The sequence below is a fragment of the Aotus nancymaae genome, unplaced genomic scaffold (assembly GCF_030222135.1).
Source record: "Aotus nancymaae isolate 86718 unplaced genomic scaffold, 86718_ANA_hifiasm-v0.15.2.pri h1tg000095l, whole genome shotgun sequence".
In the NCBI taxonomy this organism is placed as follows: Eukaryota; Metazoa; Chordata; class Mammalia; order Primates; family Aotidae; genus Aotus; species Aotus nancymaae.
This window is the reverse complement of record NW_026988510.1, coordinates 1304358-1322207: the sequence shown is the minus strand read 5'-3', so window position 1 is coordinate 1322207 and position 17850 is coordinate 1304358. Positions and strand designations below refer to the sequence as shown.

The window sequence follows — 17850 nt, the reverse complement described above, 5'->3', positions numbered from 1 at the left end:
TACCGGCTGATCAGATGGGTGGAGGCACAGACCCTGGCCTCCAGGTTTCTCCGGGGTAAACGTCCAAGGACAGGGGCTGTGACACCGTGGCCGCCATGGCTCTCCCTCCTGAAGGCACTACAGCAGGCTAAGTCCTCTAAGCACCCACACCCATAAGCCAACATGGCTTGTCTGGTGAGGCCTGGATGGAACAGAGCAGAAAACGGCTGTCACCTCCCTTTTTTTTTTTTTGAGACTGAGTTTTGCTCTGTCGCCTAGGCTGGACTGCAGTGGCATAATCGCAGCTCACTGCAACCTCTGCCTCCCGGGTTCAAGCAATTCTCCTGCCTCAGCCTCCCAAGTAGCTGGGATTACAGGCACACGCCACCACACACGGCTAATTTTTGTATTTTTAGTAGAGATGGGGTTTCACCACATTGGCCAGGATGGTCTCGAACTCCTGGGATTACGGGCGTGAGCCACCGCACCCGGCCCAGACTCTGTATTTCTCCTAATGCAGCTTCATATGGATCCACCCGCGTGACCATGCTTTAACTGCAGCACCTTGGGTTGGAAGAGCTAGAAACCCACTCAGGGGCACTGCAGGCAGAAGAGGCAAACACACAGGAAGAACGGCGTCCTTCACTAACATCCAGGGCAGCACGGAGGCTTGGCAGGCCTCCCAAGACACCAAACTGGAAACTATTTAAAGCCATGCGGGCTGGCTGCTGGGTCCGGCTGGCTCTGTCTTCACATCATGGTGACAGGCAGCAGATAGGTTATTCTACTTGAGTCTCCGGTCCCAGGACAGAATCTGATTGGCTCAGCTGTGCACCTCTCACCCAATCAGCTGTGACTGGGAGGTGGGACTACACAGCACAAATGCATGGCTAAATGAACTCCATCACTGCAGGTGAACAAGGCAATTTTCAGAGAACCCCCACAAAGCTCAAGTCCTGAATGGCCTACTCCTCAAAGGTGACATTGAGAATACTGAACAGTTGCCATGGTCCCTGAGCCACCATAATGGACATGGGCCATTGCACTCAGGCTGGGCCCGGCCCCTGCCACACTGGGTGCCCTTTCACACCTGCTGGGCATGAGCAGTGAACACCAGCCCTACCCTCAGCCTCCCAGCTCCCAACACTTCTGCAGCCTGGCCCCTCTCCCCACGAAGGCCAGACCCAAGCTACATTCATGCCTGCTCTTAGCAGCCCCCGTGCGCTCTACTTCCGGGTCCAGCTCATTCCAGAGCCTGCTTCTGCCCTGGGTGGAGCCCCACAACTGGCCACGATGACAGCAATGTTGCCATGGCCCCTTCCCTCCCAGGAGGCTTGGAAGCCACCCCTTGAGGACAGCGGTGACAGGTGCTGCTGTGCCGACATCGGGCAGCCAGGTGGTGGCCAGGCAGGAAGGAGGCCCCCGTCCTGAGGTGGCCTCTGGGGGTTTCTCACGACGATGGGCTTAACTTCGGCCCCCGGCACAGCTCCAGGAGCCCAGTGCAGTGCCCTGTGGTTCAGGCTGCTGGGTGGCAGGAGAGATGAGCTGCTGGAGTGGGCTTGGCGTTTTGAAGGCTTGGGGGAGGCCTGCGGCAGCGTCCTGCCCGTCAGCTTATCTATGGAAGGCAGGGACGGGCCACACAGTTGCACTGGGAGCCAGATCGTGGAGCAGTTGCTTTCGGTAAGGCGTGGCTAATGCCTCTCTGAGACCAGCTGTCTATTTATCCTCTCAATGTGAGAGAGAGTGGGGAGCCACCAAGGCAGCAGGGGAGGCGACAGCTCCCTCCCACCTGATAAATGGTTATGATGCAAAGGATTTACAAGGTCCCCTTACTGCAGTTGGCTCTAAGGAGAGGCTGTATCTGTAATTTATGCTCCCAATACCACTCTAAGATTTTACACATTTTCCTTCTTTCACACATAGCAGCCTTCCATTTGGCTTGTGTTCCATTATGACTCCCAGATCACTTTCTGCCCACTTTGAGAAAAGCCAGGATCCCCATCTTTGATGAATAGAATGGAACATCACAGCTGAAGAGACTCAAGATCCACGGTTGCCGCGCAGAGCTGTGCAAGTTCAGGCATGCACAAGGCTCCTGGCCGAGGGGGCAGCGGGGGCTGAGGCCAATCTGACACCCAGTCAAGTCTTTTTCACAAAGGTGCTTCATGAGCTAACTGCCCTGCTGGAGGCTGTCTGGTCCCAGGTCCTTCAAACTCCTTTGTCTAAAACCCACAATGAGAAATACACCCTTTCAAGGCATTCTAGTTTAAAACATTTCCAACATCCAGATAAGCTGAAATAATCTCATTTACTCACCCCTCGAGACTCTATCTTAATGTTCTGCACTGTTCTTTTTCTTTCGAGATGGAGTGTCAACGTGTCGCCCAGGCTGGAGAGCAGTGGCAAGATCTCTGCCCACTGCAGCCTCCGCCCCCCAGGTTCAAGCAATTCTCCTGCCTCAGCCTCCTGAGTAGCTGGGATTACAGATGCATGCCACCACGCCTGGCTAATTCTTGTATTTTTACTAGAGATGGGTTTTTGCCATGTTGGTCAGGCTGGTCTTGAACTCCTGAGCTCAGACCATCTATCCGCCTCCACCTCCCAAATTGTTGGGATTTACAGGCATGAGCCACCGTGCCTGGCCTGCTCTTACCACATTTCTATCCATCTTATTTGAGGTACTTGAGAATGTCAGGCACCTGCCATCCCTAAACACTTCTCCATGCATGTCACTGACCAGAGTTCAGTATTTGCTCATGATCTGGCTTTCAGCCTCATACCACGAAACACACAAATCTTAATGTACCGTTGGATTTTGATAAGTTCATACACCTATGTAACCCAAACCTCTGTCATGATATAGACCATTCCTGTCACCGTAGAAAATTCCCTCATGCTCCTTCCAAGTCAATTCCTGCCCCAACCCGCAACCAGTTTTGACTGAAGAAATAGATTATAGGCCAGGTGTGCAGATCACGCCTGTAGCTCCAGCTACTTGGGAGACTGAGGGAGGAGGACTGCTTTAGTCCAGGAGTTCAGGACTAGCCTGGGCAACATGGCAAGACGCTGTCTCTACAAAAAACAAAGAATTAGCCACACATGGTGGCTCACACCTGTAGCCCCCAGCTACTTGGGAGGCCAAGGCAGAAGGATCTCTTGAGCCCGGGAATGGTGGCTGCAGTGAGTTATGATCATGCCACTGCACTCCAGCCTGGGTGATTTAAAAAAAACAAAAAAACGTATTTTGCATGGTGGCCCAGAGCACGAGTACTAAAACAAAACTTTTTAACAAAATATAGCCTTAAAAAAAGTGTCTGTTTTCTACGAAAGGCCTTGCCTCGCCCCCACTTTATGAGCCACCTCACTTCTGAGGTTTTTTTGTTTTCTTTCTTTTTTTTCTTTTTTCAGACGGAGTCTTGCTCTGTTGCCCAGACTGGAGTGCAGTGGCGCAATCTCGGCTCCCTGCAACCTCTGCCTTCCGGGTTCGAGCAATTCTCTTGCCTCAGCCTCCCGAGTAGCTGGGATTACAGGCGTGCACCACCACACCCAGCTAATTTTTGTATTTTAGTAGACATGGGGTTTCACCACGTTGGCCAGGCTGGTCTCGAACTCCTGACCTCGTGATCTACCAGCCTCGACCTCCCAAAGTGCTGGGATTACAGGCGTGAGCCACTGCACAGGCCACTTCTGAGGCATTTTGCAAGCACCAATTGAATCACCAAACCAGTTTCTGTTCCTTTACCAAAAATAAATAAATAAATATAAAGGCACAATTCATGCTTTTTTACAGAAAACTTGGAAAATGGGGAAATAGAAGTCCTGCTCTCAGCCCTCGCCTCCCAGGCCTCCAGGCCCCGCGGCCCGCACTGCTTTGCCTGTGGATTTCAGCGGCTCTGAAGCTCGGACTCTGCAGACAACCCGCACGCTAGGCCGTTCCCCAGAAAGAAGCGCTTTAGGTTTCAAGAACCAAAACTTTAAAATCTCAGCCATGTTAAAGGCAGGTTTTTCCTTTCCTTTTCTTCATTCAATGTACTAGATTGACTGGGAAATAATCCACACACCAAATCCACCCTCTGAAAAAGCGAGCCACGCGGGCCACGCCGGCCACGCAGCGTTTGGGAGGCGGCAGTCCCAGGCGGGCGCGCCGCTGAGGCAGGCAGTTCGAGACCAGCCTGGACCACACAGACGCCGCCGCGAGACAAGTAACTTTTGAACAGGAAGGACCGCGCGGCCCCGCGGCGGCGGCGCATTCAGCGCGCTGCTGTTCTGCCGAACTGCGCTCACTTTGACCCTGAAGCCAGCAGCCCCACTGACACGCGCCAAGTGCTACCCACGTGCGGGACGCGGAGACCGCGCCAAAGTCTCACGCGCAACGGCACCCACCGCCGCGTCCACCGCCGCACGTCGGCGCATGCGCGCAGCCAAACCGGTTCCCGCGCCTACCAGCGCGCATGCGCATCCCCTGCCGTTTCCCCCCCGCTTCCTCGGCCTCGTTGGTTCGGTCCGCGCCGGGGGCGGGGCCAGGGCGCCCGCGGGAAATTTGGCGGGAACCGCGCCCGCCTCTTCCTCCCTTGTTTCTTTCCTGCTTTCCGCGCTCTCGCCGCGCACTCCGCCGCCATGGAGCAGCGCCGCGTTACCGACTTCTTCGCGCGCCGCCGCCCCGGGCCCCGAATCGCGCCGCCGAAGCTGGCTTGCCGCACCCCCAGCCCCGCACCCTGCGCCCTGGACCCCGCCACTAGCGGCAGCCGCAAGCGCGCCCGCCCCTCCGCCGCCCCCGGACGCGACCAGGCCAGGCCGCCGGCGCGCAGGAGGCTGCGGCTGTCGGCGGACGCGGTGAGACTGAGGCCGGGGGGCTGGGGCGGAGAAACTGAGGCAGGAGGGGGAGGGGCGCGGGGAACCCTGCGGGCGCCTGAGATGGGGAGGAGGCTCTGCGGGGCTCGCACCGGGATCTGATCTTCGCGGCGTCTCCGCGAGGCTAGGGGAGGGGCTCGCTCTGCAAGCTGCCCCGGACGCAGGGGCAGGGCTGTCTCCGCCGGCTTTCGCGCAGCCCTCTGCCATCGGGCAGCCCCGACCCCGCCCTCCGCCGTGCCCATCCCGTTAACTCGGCGGCTGCTGGTCCTGCGGGGTCCTCTGCAGAGCCAGGAGTACCAGGTCTGGTCATCTGCTCGTCTTTGGGGTTCCTCCCACCAGGTTTCCAGCCCCAGTTCCCCTGGGAGCCCCAGGGAAGCTCCTGACTCCCCCGAGGCCCCTGGGTCCCCAGCCGGCCCTTCTCCGTGCCAGAAGATAAAGACATCCGCCCCTGCAGCAGGTCAGCCGCCCCACCCGGCAGCCCGGCCGGACCAGGTGAGGCGCGGGGCCTGGGGCAGAGGCCAGGGCTGGTGCTGCGGAGTGGTGCCGGCTGGCCTGACTGACCCTGTCCCCATATCCCCCTGAAGGACACCATCTCTGAGCTCCGATCGTGCCTGCAACGGGCCCGGCAGCTGGGGGCAAGAGTCCGGGCGCTGAAGGCCAGTGCCCAGGATGCTGGCGAGTCCCGTACCCCGGAGGCCGAGTGCCACCCTGAGGAGCCATGGTGAGTGCTGGCAGGTGGCCAGGAGGCCCCTGGAGAGGCCGGGCTGCTGGGAGGCGTGGCTAGGCAGGCCTGGCAGAGGCCCAGATCTGCTCCTTCCAGGGAGGGAGGTGGTGGGGTCACCAGGGCATGGAGCCAGACTCCTGAGGAAAAGGTCCTGGGTGCCGCTGGCCCTGTGCCCTCACTCCCTCCTGTGGGGGGCAGCTCCTGCCTCAGGGGCTTTGGTGGGTTTCAAATGCTCCTGAGGCATCTCAGTGGGGTCTGCCCCTGCCCCTGAGAGCCGAGGAAACCGGGCCGGGAGAGGACAGAGCTTCCCTGGGGGCGCCATGTGGACACGGCAGAGCTGGGGTGTGCAGCCGGCCTTTCCCGTCACCAGTGCTACCCCCATCGGTGCAAGGGCCGCAAAAGCCATCATGTGTGGCAGGCCCCAGCAGAGCGTCTCCCTGGCAGAGGGGCCTGCTGTAGCGCCAGAGGGGAGGGGGCCTGCTGCTTCTCACGAGGCTCCTCCCTCCCTGACAGTGGCGAGAAGGCACCGGCGTACCAGCGCTTCCATGCCCTGGCCCAGCCCGGCCCGCCGGGGCTGGTGCTGCCCTATAAGTACCAGGTGCTGGCGGAGATGTTCCGCAGCATGGACACCATCGTGGGCATGCTCCACAACCGCTCCGAGACGCCCACCTTTGCCAAGGTCCAGCGGGGTGTCCAGGACATGATACGCAGGTGAGTGGCCTCGGGGTGGGCTTGGCTGCCCTGGAGTCGGGGTGGGCCCTGGGCCTGCTGCCTCCTGACCCGGCCCTTCCTCCTGTAGGTGCTTTGAGGAGCGCAATGTCGGCCAGATCAAAACTGTGTACCCGGCCTTGTACCGCTTCCGCCAGGAGCGCGGCGTCCCTACCTTCAAGGATGGCATCAAGAGGTCGGATTACCAGCTCACCATCGAGCCACTGCTGGAGCAGGGTGAGTGCTGGCTGCGGGGACTCGGTTTCCCCCGTGACCCGCACACTTTTGAGGGTGGTGAGGCACCGGGCACCTCGCCCAGGACTGTGGTTGTGGGGGGGTGGCTGGGCGGCCTGCCTGGGGCTCAGGCCTGGACTCACCCCACAGAGGGTGGCGGAGCAGCCCCCAAGCTCACGGCCTCCAGCCTCCTGCAGCGGCGGCAGGTCTTCAGCCAGAAGCTGGTAGAGCTCGTCAAGCAGCACCACAAGGTGAGTGGCCCGGGTCCTGCCGTGGGAAGACGGTGCCAGCACTGCCTCAGCCCCTAACCCTGCGCTCAGTGCCCCACCACCCTCCGCCTCTCCTGGGATGGAGCCAGCCACAGGCACTGAGGAGGTCCTCAAGGCATTCAGTGAGTGCTGACCGTGGGAGGCAGTGTGGTCTCCTTCCAGCTGAGCGCTGGGCAGAGAGGCTAAGTGACTTGCCCAAGGTGGCCCCGATGGGACGTGACCATAGGCAGCCCCACCCTCATGCACCTGCCCTGGTCTCAGATGTGCCCAGGGTCACCTACCTACTCCTTCTCCGTAGTCCTTCTTGGCCTCCCTGAACCCCCCCATGGTGGTGCCCGAGGACCAGCTGACGCGATGGCACCCACGCTTCAACGTGGATGAGGTGCCTGACATCGAGCCGGCCGTGCTGCCCCAGCCGCCCGCCACGGAGAAAGTCAGCACCGCGCAGGAGGTCCTGGCCCGGGCCCGCAGCCTGATGTCACCAAGGGTAAGGCTGCCAGCCTCTGGCCGCCCCTCTTTTGGGTGGGTGGGCCAACCTGACCCCAGGCGTAAGAAGTGGTGCCTCATCTGGCTTCCTCCTCTGCTGGGGGGGTCCCCAGCTGCAGCCTCCAAGCCTGGCTCTGCCATTCACCCTATGTGGGGAGTTGGCCCCTGGCAGGTGACGTAGCACGCTGGGACCCTGCATTGACCAGCACAGACCACCCAGGGTGCTGTGCAAAGCTAGGCCTTGGTACTGGGGGCTCCTGGGCAGAGAGCTGGGGGCACATTGCCTCTTGTGACCTCTCCCCTCCAACCTGTTCCTCTCACAGATGGAGAAGGCCTTGCGTCAGCTGGCCCTGCGCTCTGCTGAGCCCAGCAGCCCCTGCTCCCCGAGCCTGGCGTCCCCCAAGCCAGCGCTGCCACCCACCCCACCAGCCACCCCACCTGCTGCCTCTCCCAGCGCCCTGAAGGGGGTGTCCCAGGATCTGCTGGAGCGGGTGAGTCGCCACTGATGGCGGGTGGGGGCCCGGTGACCTGCTGCCCACTGACCAGCTCCCTGTACCTGCGTCAGGTCCGAGCCAAGGAGGCACAGAAGCAGCTGGCGCAGATGACGCGGCGCCCGGAGCAGGAGCAGCGGCTGCGACGCCTGGAACGGCTGCCCGAGCTGGCCCGCGTGCTGCGCAGCGTCTTCGTGTCTGAGCGCAAGGCTGCACTCAGCATGGAGGTGGCCTGCGCCAGGGTGGTGGGCAGCTGCTGCACTGCCATGAGCCCCGGTACGTGTGGGGCGGGGTGAGGGGCGCCCCCAGGTTTCTGACTAGGGTGTCTCACAGCTCTGTTCAGATGCGCGGTAGGTGCTGGCCGCCTGCACTAGTGTGTCAGGCACTCTGCCTTCCTGGGGGCCACCCCTAAGCCTCTGCACGGCCCCTGCACGCCTGCTGGTGTGTATTGGGGTGCTGTGCTCCTCTCGGGGTCACTCCTGAGCTTCTGCCCAGGCCCTCCACACCTGCAGCCTCTGGGGCAGCTTCCCTGACTGCCTGCAGTCCTTGGGCGGAAGGGGTCCCACATGCACCCTCCACCCCCTCCTAGGCCTCTGGCCACCCGTCCCTGAGCACATGGGGGTCCCAAAGCTGCAGGGCACTCCCTGCCTCAACATTCATGGGCTGGCAGCCTCCATGCTTGGTGCTCCGTCACGGGCCTCAATGGCAGGCCTGGGCCTCTGATCAGAACCACCTCTGCCCTCGGCCTGGTTGATGGGGCTGTGAGGGCAAATGGGCAGGCACAGGGGTCGGGCTGGTCTTGCACTGCCCGTGGGGGGCCCAGCACCCACCTCAGCACCCTCTCCTCCCACAGGGGAGATGGAGAAGCACCTGCTGCTCCTCGCTGAGCTCCTACCGGACTGGCTCAGCCTCCACCGCATCCGCACCGACACCTACGTCAAGCTGGACAAGGCCGCAGACCTGGCCAGCATCACTACACGCCTAGTCCGCCGGGCCCGCGCCGAGGAGGGGCTGTGAGCCCCATGGCCGCTGTGGACAGACACAGGCTTCCGGCTCGCTAGCCTGGGCCCACCAGCATTGTCCTTTATGAAAGTGCCCAGGGCTCCCCTAGCTGTGTGTGGCGGCCACTCATAGGGGTCGTGTCGTGTATCCACATTAAACCAGTTTCTGTGAGCACCTCTGGCCTTGCTTCTGCTAGGGAAGAGAAGCCACATCCCAGCACCCACTGGGGGGTGATCAGGGCTCTGGCTATATGGGGCTGGGGAGTGTGGCAGGAAGCCAAACCCTCTAATTCTGGAACCTTCCACAGCAAAGGGTGGCTTTTGTCATTAGGAATTTTGAGAAGTGATCCTGAATCATCCAGCTGGGCCCCATGTCATCACAGGAGTCCTTAAGGAGAGGGCCAGAGCCAGCCAGCTTTGAAGATGCAGCCCTGCCCTGACACTGGCCACCTGGAGAAGCTGGACAGGGTGACTAGGCCGTCCCTGGAGCCTCAAGAAGGGACTGGCCTGCCGACACCTTGACCTCAGTCTTCTAGAACCCTAATAAGTTGTGCTGACAGCCAGCCACTAGGTGTGTGGAAGCCGATGAGCACCGAAGTGGCATCAGCAGCCTCGTGGCTTGTACCTGCATTCAGACTTAGTTACCTGCAGCCCTGGCTTGTCCCTGTGAGATGAGGCCCATGTGTCCTGCAGTGCCTGGAGGAGTCCAGCTCCTGAGGTGAGAACCACAAGCAGACTGTCTCTGCCGGGCACCACGCCAAGCAGCACATACTCATCTGAGTACAGCTGCCAGCCTGCTTCACACAGAAGGCGGGAGCCTAGCATCGTCCTGGGGCTCTTGCCCCGGGCAACAGGACAACAGGAGCCGGCTCGTGTGGCAAAACTGTTTACTTGTGTCCTCCCTGTGTGTGTAACTGGGCCCAGGGTGGTTGATCTTTGCCCCAGGCTTTGGCACTTCCAGCCCCAGGAGAGGCACTGAACCAGAGCTAAGGAATGTGTTCCCATGGGCAGCCGGGGTCCCTGGTGACTGCAGGTCATTTCCACAGCGCAAGGCTGAAGCATCCCTGGGCTCCGGCTGGAGAGGCTGGGCTGGGAGGCCCTGAGGTCACTCGTATTGTAGGAGGGAGAAGAAGGGGATGGGTGCCAGCTTCTCCCTGCCTTTGAGCGAGGTCAGCTCCACTAGGCTCACACACTCCAGGACCTCGGCCTGCAGGCGGCCCAGCAGCTCACAGGCAGCGTGCATGGTTCCTGGGGGTGGGAGAGGGAGGTCCTCAGTTGGCCTGGGCTGCAGAGACCTGGTGCTCCAGGCCAGCCCTTGGGTGGGGTAGGGGAGGGTGCAGGGAGAGAGGAAGTTGCCGGCCTGGCCACCAGTAAGCTGCACCCCACGTGACACACAGCGAGGTCCTGTCCCACTTCCACCAGACCCTGAGAGTGCAGCAGTCAGCCTCAGGAGACGCTCACCACCAGTGGCCAGCAGGTCATCCACCACGACCACACTCTGTCCTGGCTCCAGGGCGTCTTTCTGGATTTCCAGCTCAGCCTGGGTGGGAAGTGGCATGTGGGCCTCAGCCTCCCGCAGAAAACAGCTTTGTGTGCAGATCTCGGCAGCTGCCACCCTGGGCCCCGGCTCCAACCCCACCTTGCTGTTTCCTGGCTGTGTGAGCCTACCCATGTCTCAACCTGAGCCCCAAGGCTACCATAACCACAGGGGCTCCACCTGACACTCCTGGGAGGGCCTTCTGGACTCGGCGGAGAATGGGCACAGTGGCCTGGCCCTGCCCTTCCTCACAGGCCACCCCAGCCCCCTTACCTTTCCGTATTCCAGCGTATAGGAGGCCCACACAGTGGGGCCTGGCAGCTTCCCTCGCTTTCGGATGAGCACGCAGCCCAGGCCAAGCTCCTGGGCCAGGGAGGGGCCAAACAGGAAGCCTCGGGAGTCTAGGCCTGTCAGGGTGAGAGCAGGGAGTGACTCGGCAGCATGGGAGTCCCCAGGGGCATCTGGCCTTGTTGCTCCAGGTGAAAGGCCAGTGACATACCCCATTTAAGGAGTTACCCATCACCTACCCGGAGCTGCTTCGAGGTCAGAGTGCAGACCTGGGCCCAGCTTTTAAGGGGCCCCTTTTTAGCTGTGAGGTCCCAGGGAAGTCACCTCCCCTCTCTCTGAGCTCAGCAGCCAATTTGTAACTGGGCTGGTGGAAACCCGCCAGGCCTCAGCTCTGCCCCAGGGCTTCTGACTAAAAGGGAGTCTCCAGAGGTGGCCTGAGCTGTGATGCTCGGGGGCGCTCGGGGAAACGGTGCCCTAGCCTGGCAGGTGAGGAGGGGGCTCCGCAGTGTTCAGGGAGGGGGCTCTCACGTCCCAGAAGAGACAAGAGCGACAGGAACACTCTGTTCTCCCAGGGCCACCTCTCAGGCTTTCCCGGAGGCCTCCAGGCCTCCCTTCCCTGGGTGGGCATTCTGTGATCTTCGCCTCGGAAGGCCCGACACGTGGCGGACACTGAATACCAGTTCGCAGAAAGAATAAGAGCCAGGGCAGCCGGGCCCCGTGGATTCCGCCCAGACACCCCAGGGAGACCAACTGCCTGGGCTGGGGACCTGGAGGCTGTGGGCAGGGCGCCAACCTCACAACCCTTCGGGGGGACCCTAAGCACGGTGCCCGTCCCGGCGCCCCTTGAAGGACCCCAAAAGCCCTCCCCCAAGCAGATGTGCAGAGCCCACGTGCTGCCCTCGGTGCACGCAGAGGCGGAGGCGCCCTGGACGCGGCCACGGGGCACTCGCCTGCGATGTAGTCGATGCGGCCCCCGTGGGTCGCCTTCAGGTGTCGCGCCAGGAGGCCGATGGCGGCGCGGAAGGAGGCGGGGTCCTTCAGGAGGGGCGAGATGTCCCTGGACCCAAGGACAGGCCTGGTGACGCCCGGGCCGGCGGAGAGCAGCGGACCCGGGGGCGGAGGACGAGGGTTCCCGCCCCGCGCGCCCCACCCGCCCCGCTAGTCCGGCAGTCCGGGCCGCGGGCGACGCGAACCCATCCGCAGGCCCGCGGGTCGGGGCGCCACGAGGACGGCGTGCGGTCGCACCTGAACACCACGCCCGGGGTGGGGAAGTCGGGGAAGCTGCGGATCCGCCGCGCCACCAGCTGCAGCTCGGGGTCCGCCATGCCCGCGTGCTCCGCGCCAGCGGGGGCAGGAGCGCGCCTGCGCCGGGACGGGCGGGGCTTTGCGCGAGGGGCGGGGCCTCACGGAGGGCGGGGTGAGGGGCGGGGCTTCCGCGGGGAGGGGCGTCCCTCGCAGGAAGCACGTACCGTATTTCATAGAATCCTAGGCGCCATCGATTTTAAGACGCGCTTGCAATCCAAGCACCACTGAGCAGAACGTTCGATCTGGACAGAGGTGCGAGTCTCTGTCTCGGGCGGCGCCTCTGACTGCAGCTAGGCAGCTGTGGGCCGGGGCCGTGGCAGCTCGAGATGGGCGTGAGCTGGCCTCGCCCACGCACCTGGCGCGCGCACGGGCCGCGCCTCTTCCGCGCTATTGCCCGAGATCCCCACGCTGCGCGCGGAGGCTGGCGCGCGGGGTGGTTGAGGCGTGAGGAAGGCGTCCAAGGAGCCGCGGGGCGGTGCAGGGCCGGGAGGGAGCAGCCAGGGCGGAAACGGCGGGCCGGGGCTGGGGGCGGCCCGGGGCGCTGGCCTCTCGCGGATGGGCCCTGCGGTTGGAGGCGGCTCTTTCCCTCCTGGACCGGGGGAGAAAGTCCGGAAGGCGTGGTGAGGCCGGGGGACGCATCCGCGAGGGTAGAGGTCCCTCTGTCCGCCTGCAGAGGCTACGTGCCCTGCCAGCCCTGGGATGGGGAGCTGTGAATCCCGCTGGCCGCCCGAGGAAGACTTGCACCCAGGGGGTTGCGTGAGGCACAACTCCCCAGAACACAATTTCCTTTCTTTTTATTAATTTTTTTCTCTATTTTCTTTTCTTTCTTCCTTCCTTCTTTCTTTTCTTTCGAACACAATTTCCTTTCAAAGAAAAACCCCCACAGCTAAAATGCCTTGTGCTCTAAGACTGTTTTCTTCATTTTGCAACTTTTCATTTCTCAACTTTTACAGTTCAGCTTTGGCCTGGCAGTTACAGCACGGAGGGGAAGAAAACCCACTCAATGGAAGGCAGTCCCCAGGAGCCTTCGGAGGGGGAGGCGGGAGCCTGCTGTGGCCGCTGGGGCCCTCTTTCCAGGGCGGGTGAGGGACCCTTCCTCTGGTGCCGAGGGGCGTGGCAAGGGCAGCTGCCTCGCAGTGTGCTGTGGTCAGGGCTGGCAAGGCCAGGGGCCTGGGCTCCAGACCCCTAAGGAAGTGTGGGGTGTGGGGGTTCCTGAAGAGGGGACTGGGGAGGGTTCAACACAGAATTGTGCCTGTCGCCTTCAACCCTGGGCTGTTGGGCTGGCGTGGGAGCCATGGGTGATGCCCTCCGACTCGGCATGCAGCGCTGGGTTTTGGAGAAGGCCGGGCCGGGAGGCAGCTGGAGCTGGGAGCATGATCCTTGGCAGCCATTGGGAAGGTGTGAAAGGAAAGTAAATCTCAGGACCCCAAAATCACTAAGCCAAGAAAAAAGTCAAGCTGGAAATTAGGTCAGGCAAACCTGCCTCCAATTTATTTCTAAATAAGACAGCTACAATGATAAACTTCATGCCTCCCCAGTTAGCGCCCACGGAAATTCTTTGTGGACAAAGGACAGACGGAACTCAAAGGCACCCCTCTGGGGCTCCCCTGAGACAAATGCTCAACTGATTCCTTCCCCTACCCCGTAGTTTATGTAAAAACTAAGCTAGACTCAATTGTGTATTCAGAGGAAGGATGACCGAACTAACGTACATCTTGTGCATACTGATCTTAGTCTCCCTGAAATGTAGAAAGGCAAACTGTGCCCCCCAACCACGTTCGGGCGCATGTTGTCAGGACTTCCTGCGGATGTGTGACAGGCACATGTTCTCAACCTTGGCAAAACAAACTTTCTAAATTGACAAGACCTGTCTCAGATATTTGGGGTTCACAGGGGCATGAGACGGCAGGGTCCTGGGATCCGAGGGGCTGTGGCGAGGAGGAGGCCCGAGCACACCCCAGGGCCAGGTCCTGGGCAGGTGGTGCTGTGCAGTCCCCTGCTGGTTGCAGGTGCCATCCATCTGGCTTGGACAAGGTTGGGGAAGCACCGAGGCCAGAACTGTCCTCCCTCCAGGCACGTGCAGGCCCAACCGGAGATCCCAGGCCCGGCCTGGGTCCATACAAGCTAGTGGGACCAGAGGCACTTCTTGGGAATGGATTCTGGAGGCATCAGACACTTCCCTAACTTCTCACAGCCCGGGGGTGCCCAGTTCTGGGAAATGAAAATTGAGAAAAAGAACATGCAATTATTCCGAGCTCCTATGGACTCAACAGCAACTCAGCATTTTTTTTTTTAATTCTGTTTTGAGACAGAGTCTCCCTCTGTCACTCAGGGTTGAGTTGTGGCGAAATCTCGGCTCACTACAACCTCTGTCTTCTGGGTTCAAGCGATTCTCCTGCCTCAGCCTCCTGAGTAGCTGGGGTTACCGATGCCCACAAAGGTTTAGTAGAGATGGGGTTTCACCACGTTGGCCAGGCTGGTCTCAGATTCCTGACTTCAGGTGATCCACCCACCTTGGCCTCCCAAAGTGCTGGGATTACAGCCATGAGCCACCGCACCTGGCCATTTTTGGTTTTGTTTTTTTAAAATGCAGTCTCACTCTGCTGCCAGGCTGGAGTGCAGTGGTGCGATCTCAGCTCACCGCAACCTCTGCCTCCCGGGTTCAAGCAATTCTCCTGCCTCAGCCTCACGGGCAGCTGGGATTACAGGTGCGCTCCACCACACCCGGCTAACTTTTTTTTGTATTTTTAGTAGAGAAGGGGTTTCACCATGTTGGTCAGGCTGGTCTCGAACTCATGACCTTGAGATCCAACCGCCTCAACTTCCCAAAGTTCTGGGATTACTGGTGGGACCCACCATGCCCGGCCTATTTTTATATTTTTTTTGTAGAGACAACGGTTCCCCATGTTGGCAAGGCCGGTCTCAAACTCCTGACCTCAGGTGATTCACCTGCCTTGGTCTCCCAAACTGCAGGGATTACAGGTGTGAGCCACCGCGCCTGGCCTCAAGCAGTTTTGATGTGTCCCCTGCCCAGGCCAACCCCCACCTTCTATCCAGCTGGCCTCAGTGTGGGGACCACCTCGCTCCTGCTGCGCAGCTACAGACGCCTCTCCAGGAATCTTGGGAACTCAGGAGACGGCGCCCTCCTGACTCGGCCTCTCGGCTCTGAAGAGAACTTTGCGGGGAGGTCCCGGGGGTGGGGGTTGCAACTGCCAAGTAGCTGAGGGCCTCAGTGTAGCCAGTGGTGTTAGAAAGGGCAGGCGGTCCTCCCAGGAGGAGCCTCTCAAGAGCCTTTCCCAGGGAGGAGCTGGGACCTCACAGCGCGGCCTTGCTTAGTGGGAGCACACTTTTCCTGGCAACGGAAAGGGAAACTTATGCCCCTAAAAAAGAGGCTAGAAAGGGAGACTTCTGCCCCTAAGAGGAGGCTTCCTGGCTGAAATGAGCGCGGCTTGGTTCTGCGCCCCGTCCAGGACACCTATGTGCCACGGCAGAGGCAGCGTTCCCGAGGGCACTTTCTCCAGACAGACTTTGGGTTCCGGGTGCTGCACAATCAGACACAGTGCTAAGGACGCTCTCTGGCCCTGGGCAGCAGCGGGAAATGCCACCTGAGTGTCCCTGCCCCTCTGGCCACCAGAGCAGGACTGGGTTTGGACGAGGAAGCTGCTCCCCAACTCCAGGAGTAGGAGAGGCAGCTGCAGGGTATGTGCGAATCTGGATGGGGGGCTTGGGGGGTGTCTGCATTTCTCAAAGGCTGCACAGCTGTCCCCGGAGCAGGGCCAGGTGGCCAGAATCCTTCTCCTCTGCACAGGAGATGCCACTGAGCCCCTTGCCTGAGGCTGGCCTGGAATTGGAGGACAGAGGGCAGGGAGGGGTAAGGAGGGCGAGTGGCCCTGGGCTTCACACGCATGTGAGTCTGTGCAGCTCCCCGTGGCTGTGCTCACGGTGGGGTCTCGGTCCCTCAGACCCCAGTGGCTCAGCTCGCCAGGTCTGAGTTGGCACTTTCCCCCCTGCAGAGGGCAGAGGTGCGGCGATGGCGCAGTTCTCCCAATGTCCAGGAGATGGCAGCAGCAGCCGGGCCATGTGCCGCGGGCCTCCCCTGCCCTGTGCCCATTGTCTTCGTGGCGGCCCGAGCCCGTGGGGCCACTGAGGCCTGGGATGGGAACAGGACCCAGCAGCACAGACCAGGATCGGGCGTGGAGGGCAGAAGGCCAGGGCTCCTCCACGGCTGGTGGCCCCAGGCTCCTGGGGCCTGAGACTCGGTGGTCCCGAGACAGGAACCTCCCGGCTCCACCGCTGAGTCCAGAGGTGGGGACACCAGCTGCCCAGGTCCCTTTGAAGGAAGGGCCTTAAATGTCTTCCTATGGTGAAACTTGCCAGGCACCCCCTGCCCTGCCCAGTCCTGAATGACCCCGCAGGGTAGACCGTCCATGGTCCTCACTGCTGGGAGGCGCTCCCAATGCCTGGCACTCTCCTCTGCGTTCACCGGAGGCCCGCACTGTGGCTCCCGATTATTCAGAGCCTCCATCACCCTTCCCACGGCATGGCGGGGACCTGGTGGCCCCCATGCTGTAGTCGGGTCTGGCCCTGGAACGGGGCATCAGCGGGGTCTTTTCCCCATGCAGCAGGAGCCCAGGCTGAACTGCCGAGGGGTTCCCTTCCCGACGTCTACGCTTTCCCTCGGAGGATCCAGGGGCTGTGGGCAGCCGCACCCAGCCCGTGTGGAGCAAGGGAGCACGGGCCCGGGGCCGGAGGCTGGGCCGGCCGTCTCCATGGTGCTTGGGCTCGGCACCCAGGAGCAACACCACAGACCTGTGTGTTGCGTCTCTGTTGACTGGAGAGAGGGCTGCACATGTCCCATGTGAAGGAGCCGTCAGGCCTGTCTGCTGGGACCCTCCTTCGCTGAGCTGGGAAACAGGCCTTGGCAGCCACTGTACACCCAGGATGGCCCCATGGGGCCCCCAAGCAGGAGGCAGAAGAGCTGGACCCAAGAGGCCCTGACAGCGGCGGCCCCCAGGGTTGGACAAGGAGATGCAGCCTTTGTGGCGTGACCATGACTTCCGCTAAATGATGGAGGCACGTCTGTGCTCGTGTTTCCAGCCGAGGCTGGGGTGATGAGGCCATTTCTCTCCTGCAGGTGAACATGGCCTGATCCTGTCAGGCTGTGGGGAGGGGCTACTCTGGTGCCTGCGAGTGGCATCAGGTCTGACACAAGATCCCTGAGGCTGGCCCAGCATGATGGACGCACAGTGGGAACCTGGCAGGTGGGCCCAGGGGCCGCCGCCGCTCACAGAGCAGCACCCGTGCCACTGGGAGCCCATCGGACAGCGCCGTTCCTGCCTCGGTGCCTGCAGAGCCTGAGGCTTGGGCACCATCTAGGGCCCCAGCAGGGAGAAGCTGTCCATGCCCATGTGGGAGTCCAGGACCGGGGGCCCCGGTCCCTCTCGTGCACCCTGCTGACTCTCAGTGACCACTTGCAGGAGAGCAGGAGAGGGGCCTGGGAGCTGCCGAGTCTCAGCTCAGCTCGGCAGAGGCCCTGGAACCTGTGGTAGCCCTGGTGCAGTGTGGCACTGGTCCCCAAGTCGCTCGGCTCCAGCACCCTGAATCCTGGACACTGCCACGTGTGCACTGAGACACCAGGGCCCTGGTACCGGATGGAGGCCGGGAACAGCCCCCGCCTCCCCTCCACCGCCCTGTGCTAACCACGGTTCATCCGGGGCTCCGGGTGGGTGGCTGCAGCCTGGCACAGGGCGGCCGCCCGCACACCAGCCACTTACCATGACTGCCCAGTTGCACACGTTGAGCTGGGGCTGTCCAGGGACCAAGGCCTCCTGGTGCTGCTGGACGACCTGGGCAATCCTGCTGAGGGCCTCCTGGTACTCGGTGCTGGCAAAGCTAGGGACAGAGAGCTCCGGTCACACAGCTGTGGCTGCAGGGGAGCGCCTGGGGCTGATGGCGAAGGATGGGGAGGGGCTGGCCT

The 17850-nt window shown here is 61.6% G+C and overlaps 3 protein-coding genes across 5 annotated transcripts in view; 1 reads left to right on the top strand and 2 right to left on the bottom strand.

Annotated features, from left to right (window-relative positions):
- Positions 1 to 4596: 4596 nt before the first annotated feature.
- Positions 4597 to 8915, top strand: CDT1 (chromatin licensing and DNA replication factor 1). The gene is made up of 10 exons (XM_012466044.3): positions 4597 to 4812; positions 5170 to 5322; positions 5415 to 5551; positions 6068 to 6265; positions 6354 to 6499; positions 6647 to 6747; positions 7064 to 7252; positions 7575 to 7742; positions 7817 to 8018; positions 8596 to 8915. Exons 1-10 carry the CDS (start codon positions 4597 to 4599, stop codon positions 8757 to 8759), a joined length of 1674 nt encoding a protein of 557 aa, XP_012321467.3. The 3' UTR covers positions 8760 to 8915.
- A 701-nt stretch (positions 8916 to 9616) lies between these two features.
- APRT (adenine phosphoribosyltransferase) lies at positions 9617 to 11893 on the bottom strand. Its single transcript, XM_012466043.3, has 5 exons — positions 11814 to 11893; positions 11519 to 11625; positions 10554 to 10687; positions 10205 to 10283; positions 9617 to 9991 (listed from the first exon to the last, which is right to left on the bottom strand). The coding sequence occupies exons 1-5, from the start codon at positions 11891 to 11893 to the stop codon at positions 9849 to 9851; spliced, it is 543 nt and encodes a 180-aa protein (XP_012321466.1). The 3' UTR covers positions 9617 to 9848.
- Positions 11894 to 13331: 1438 nt separating this feature from the next.
- The window catches only part of GALNS (galactosamine (N-acetyl)-6-sulfatase), a 41998-nt gene continuing 37479 nt past the window's right edge, over positions 13332 to 17850 (bottom strand). For all 3 annotated transcript variants that reach the window (XM_021671023.2, XM_064369981.1, XM_064369983.1), the window contains 2 exons: positions 17648 to 17765; positions 13332 to 14084 (listed from right to left, as the gene is read on the bottom strand). In XM_021671023.2, the coding sequence (XP_021526698.2) occupies positions 13998 to 14084; positions 17648 to 17765 (205 nt within the window). In that variant the 3' untranslated portion in view covers positions 13332 to 13997. The remainder of the gene's footprint in view (positions 14085 to 17647; positions 17766 to 17850) is intronic.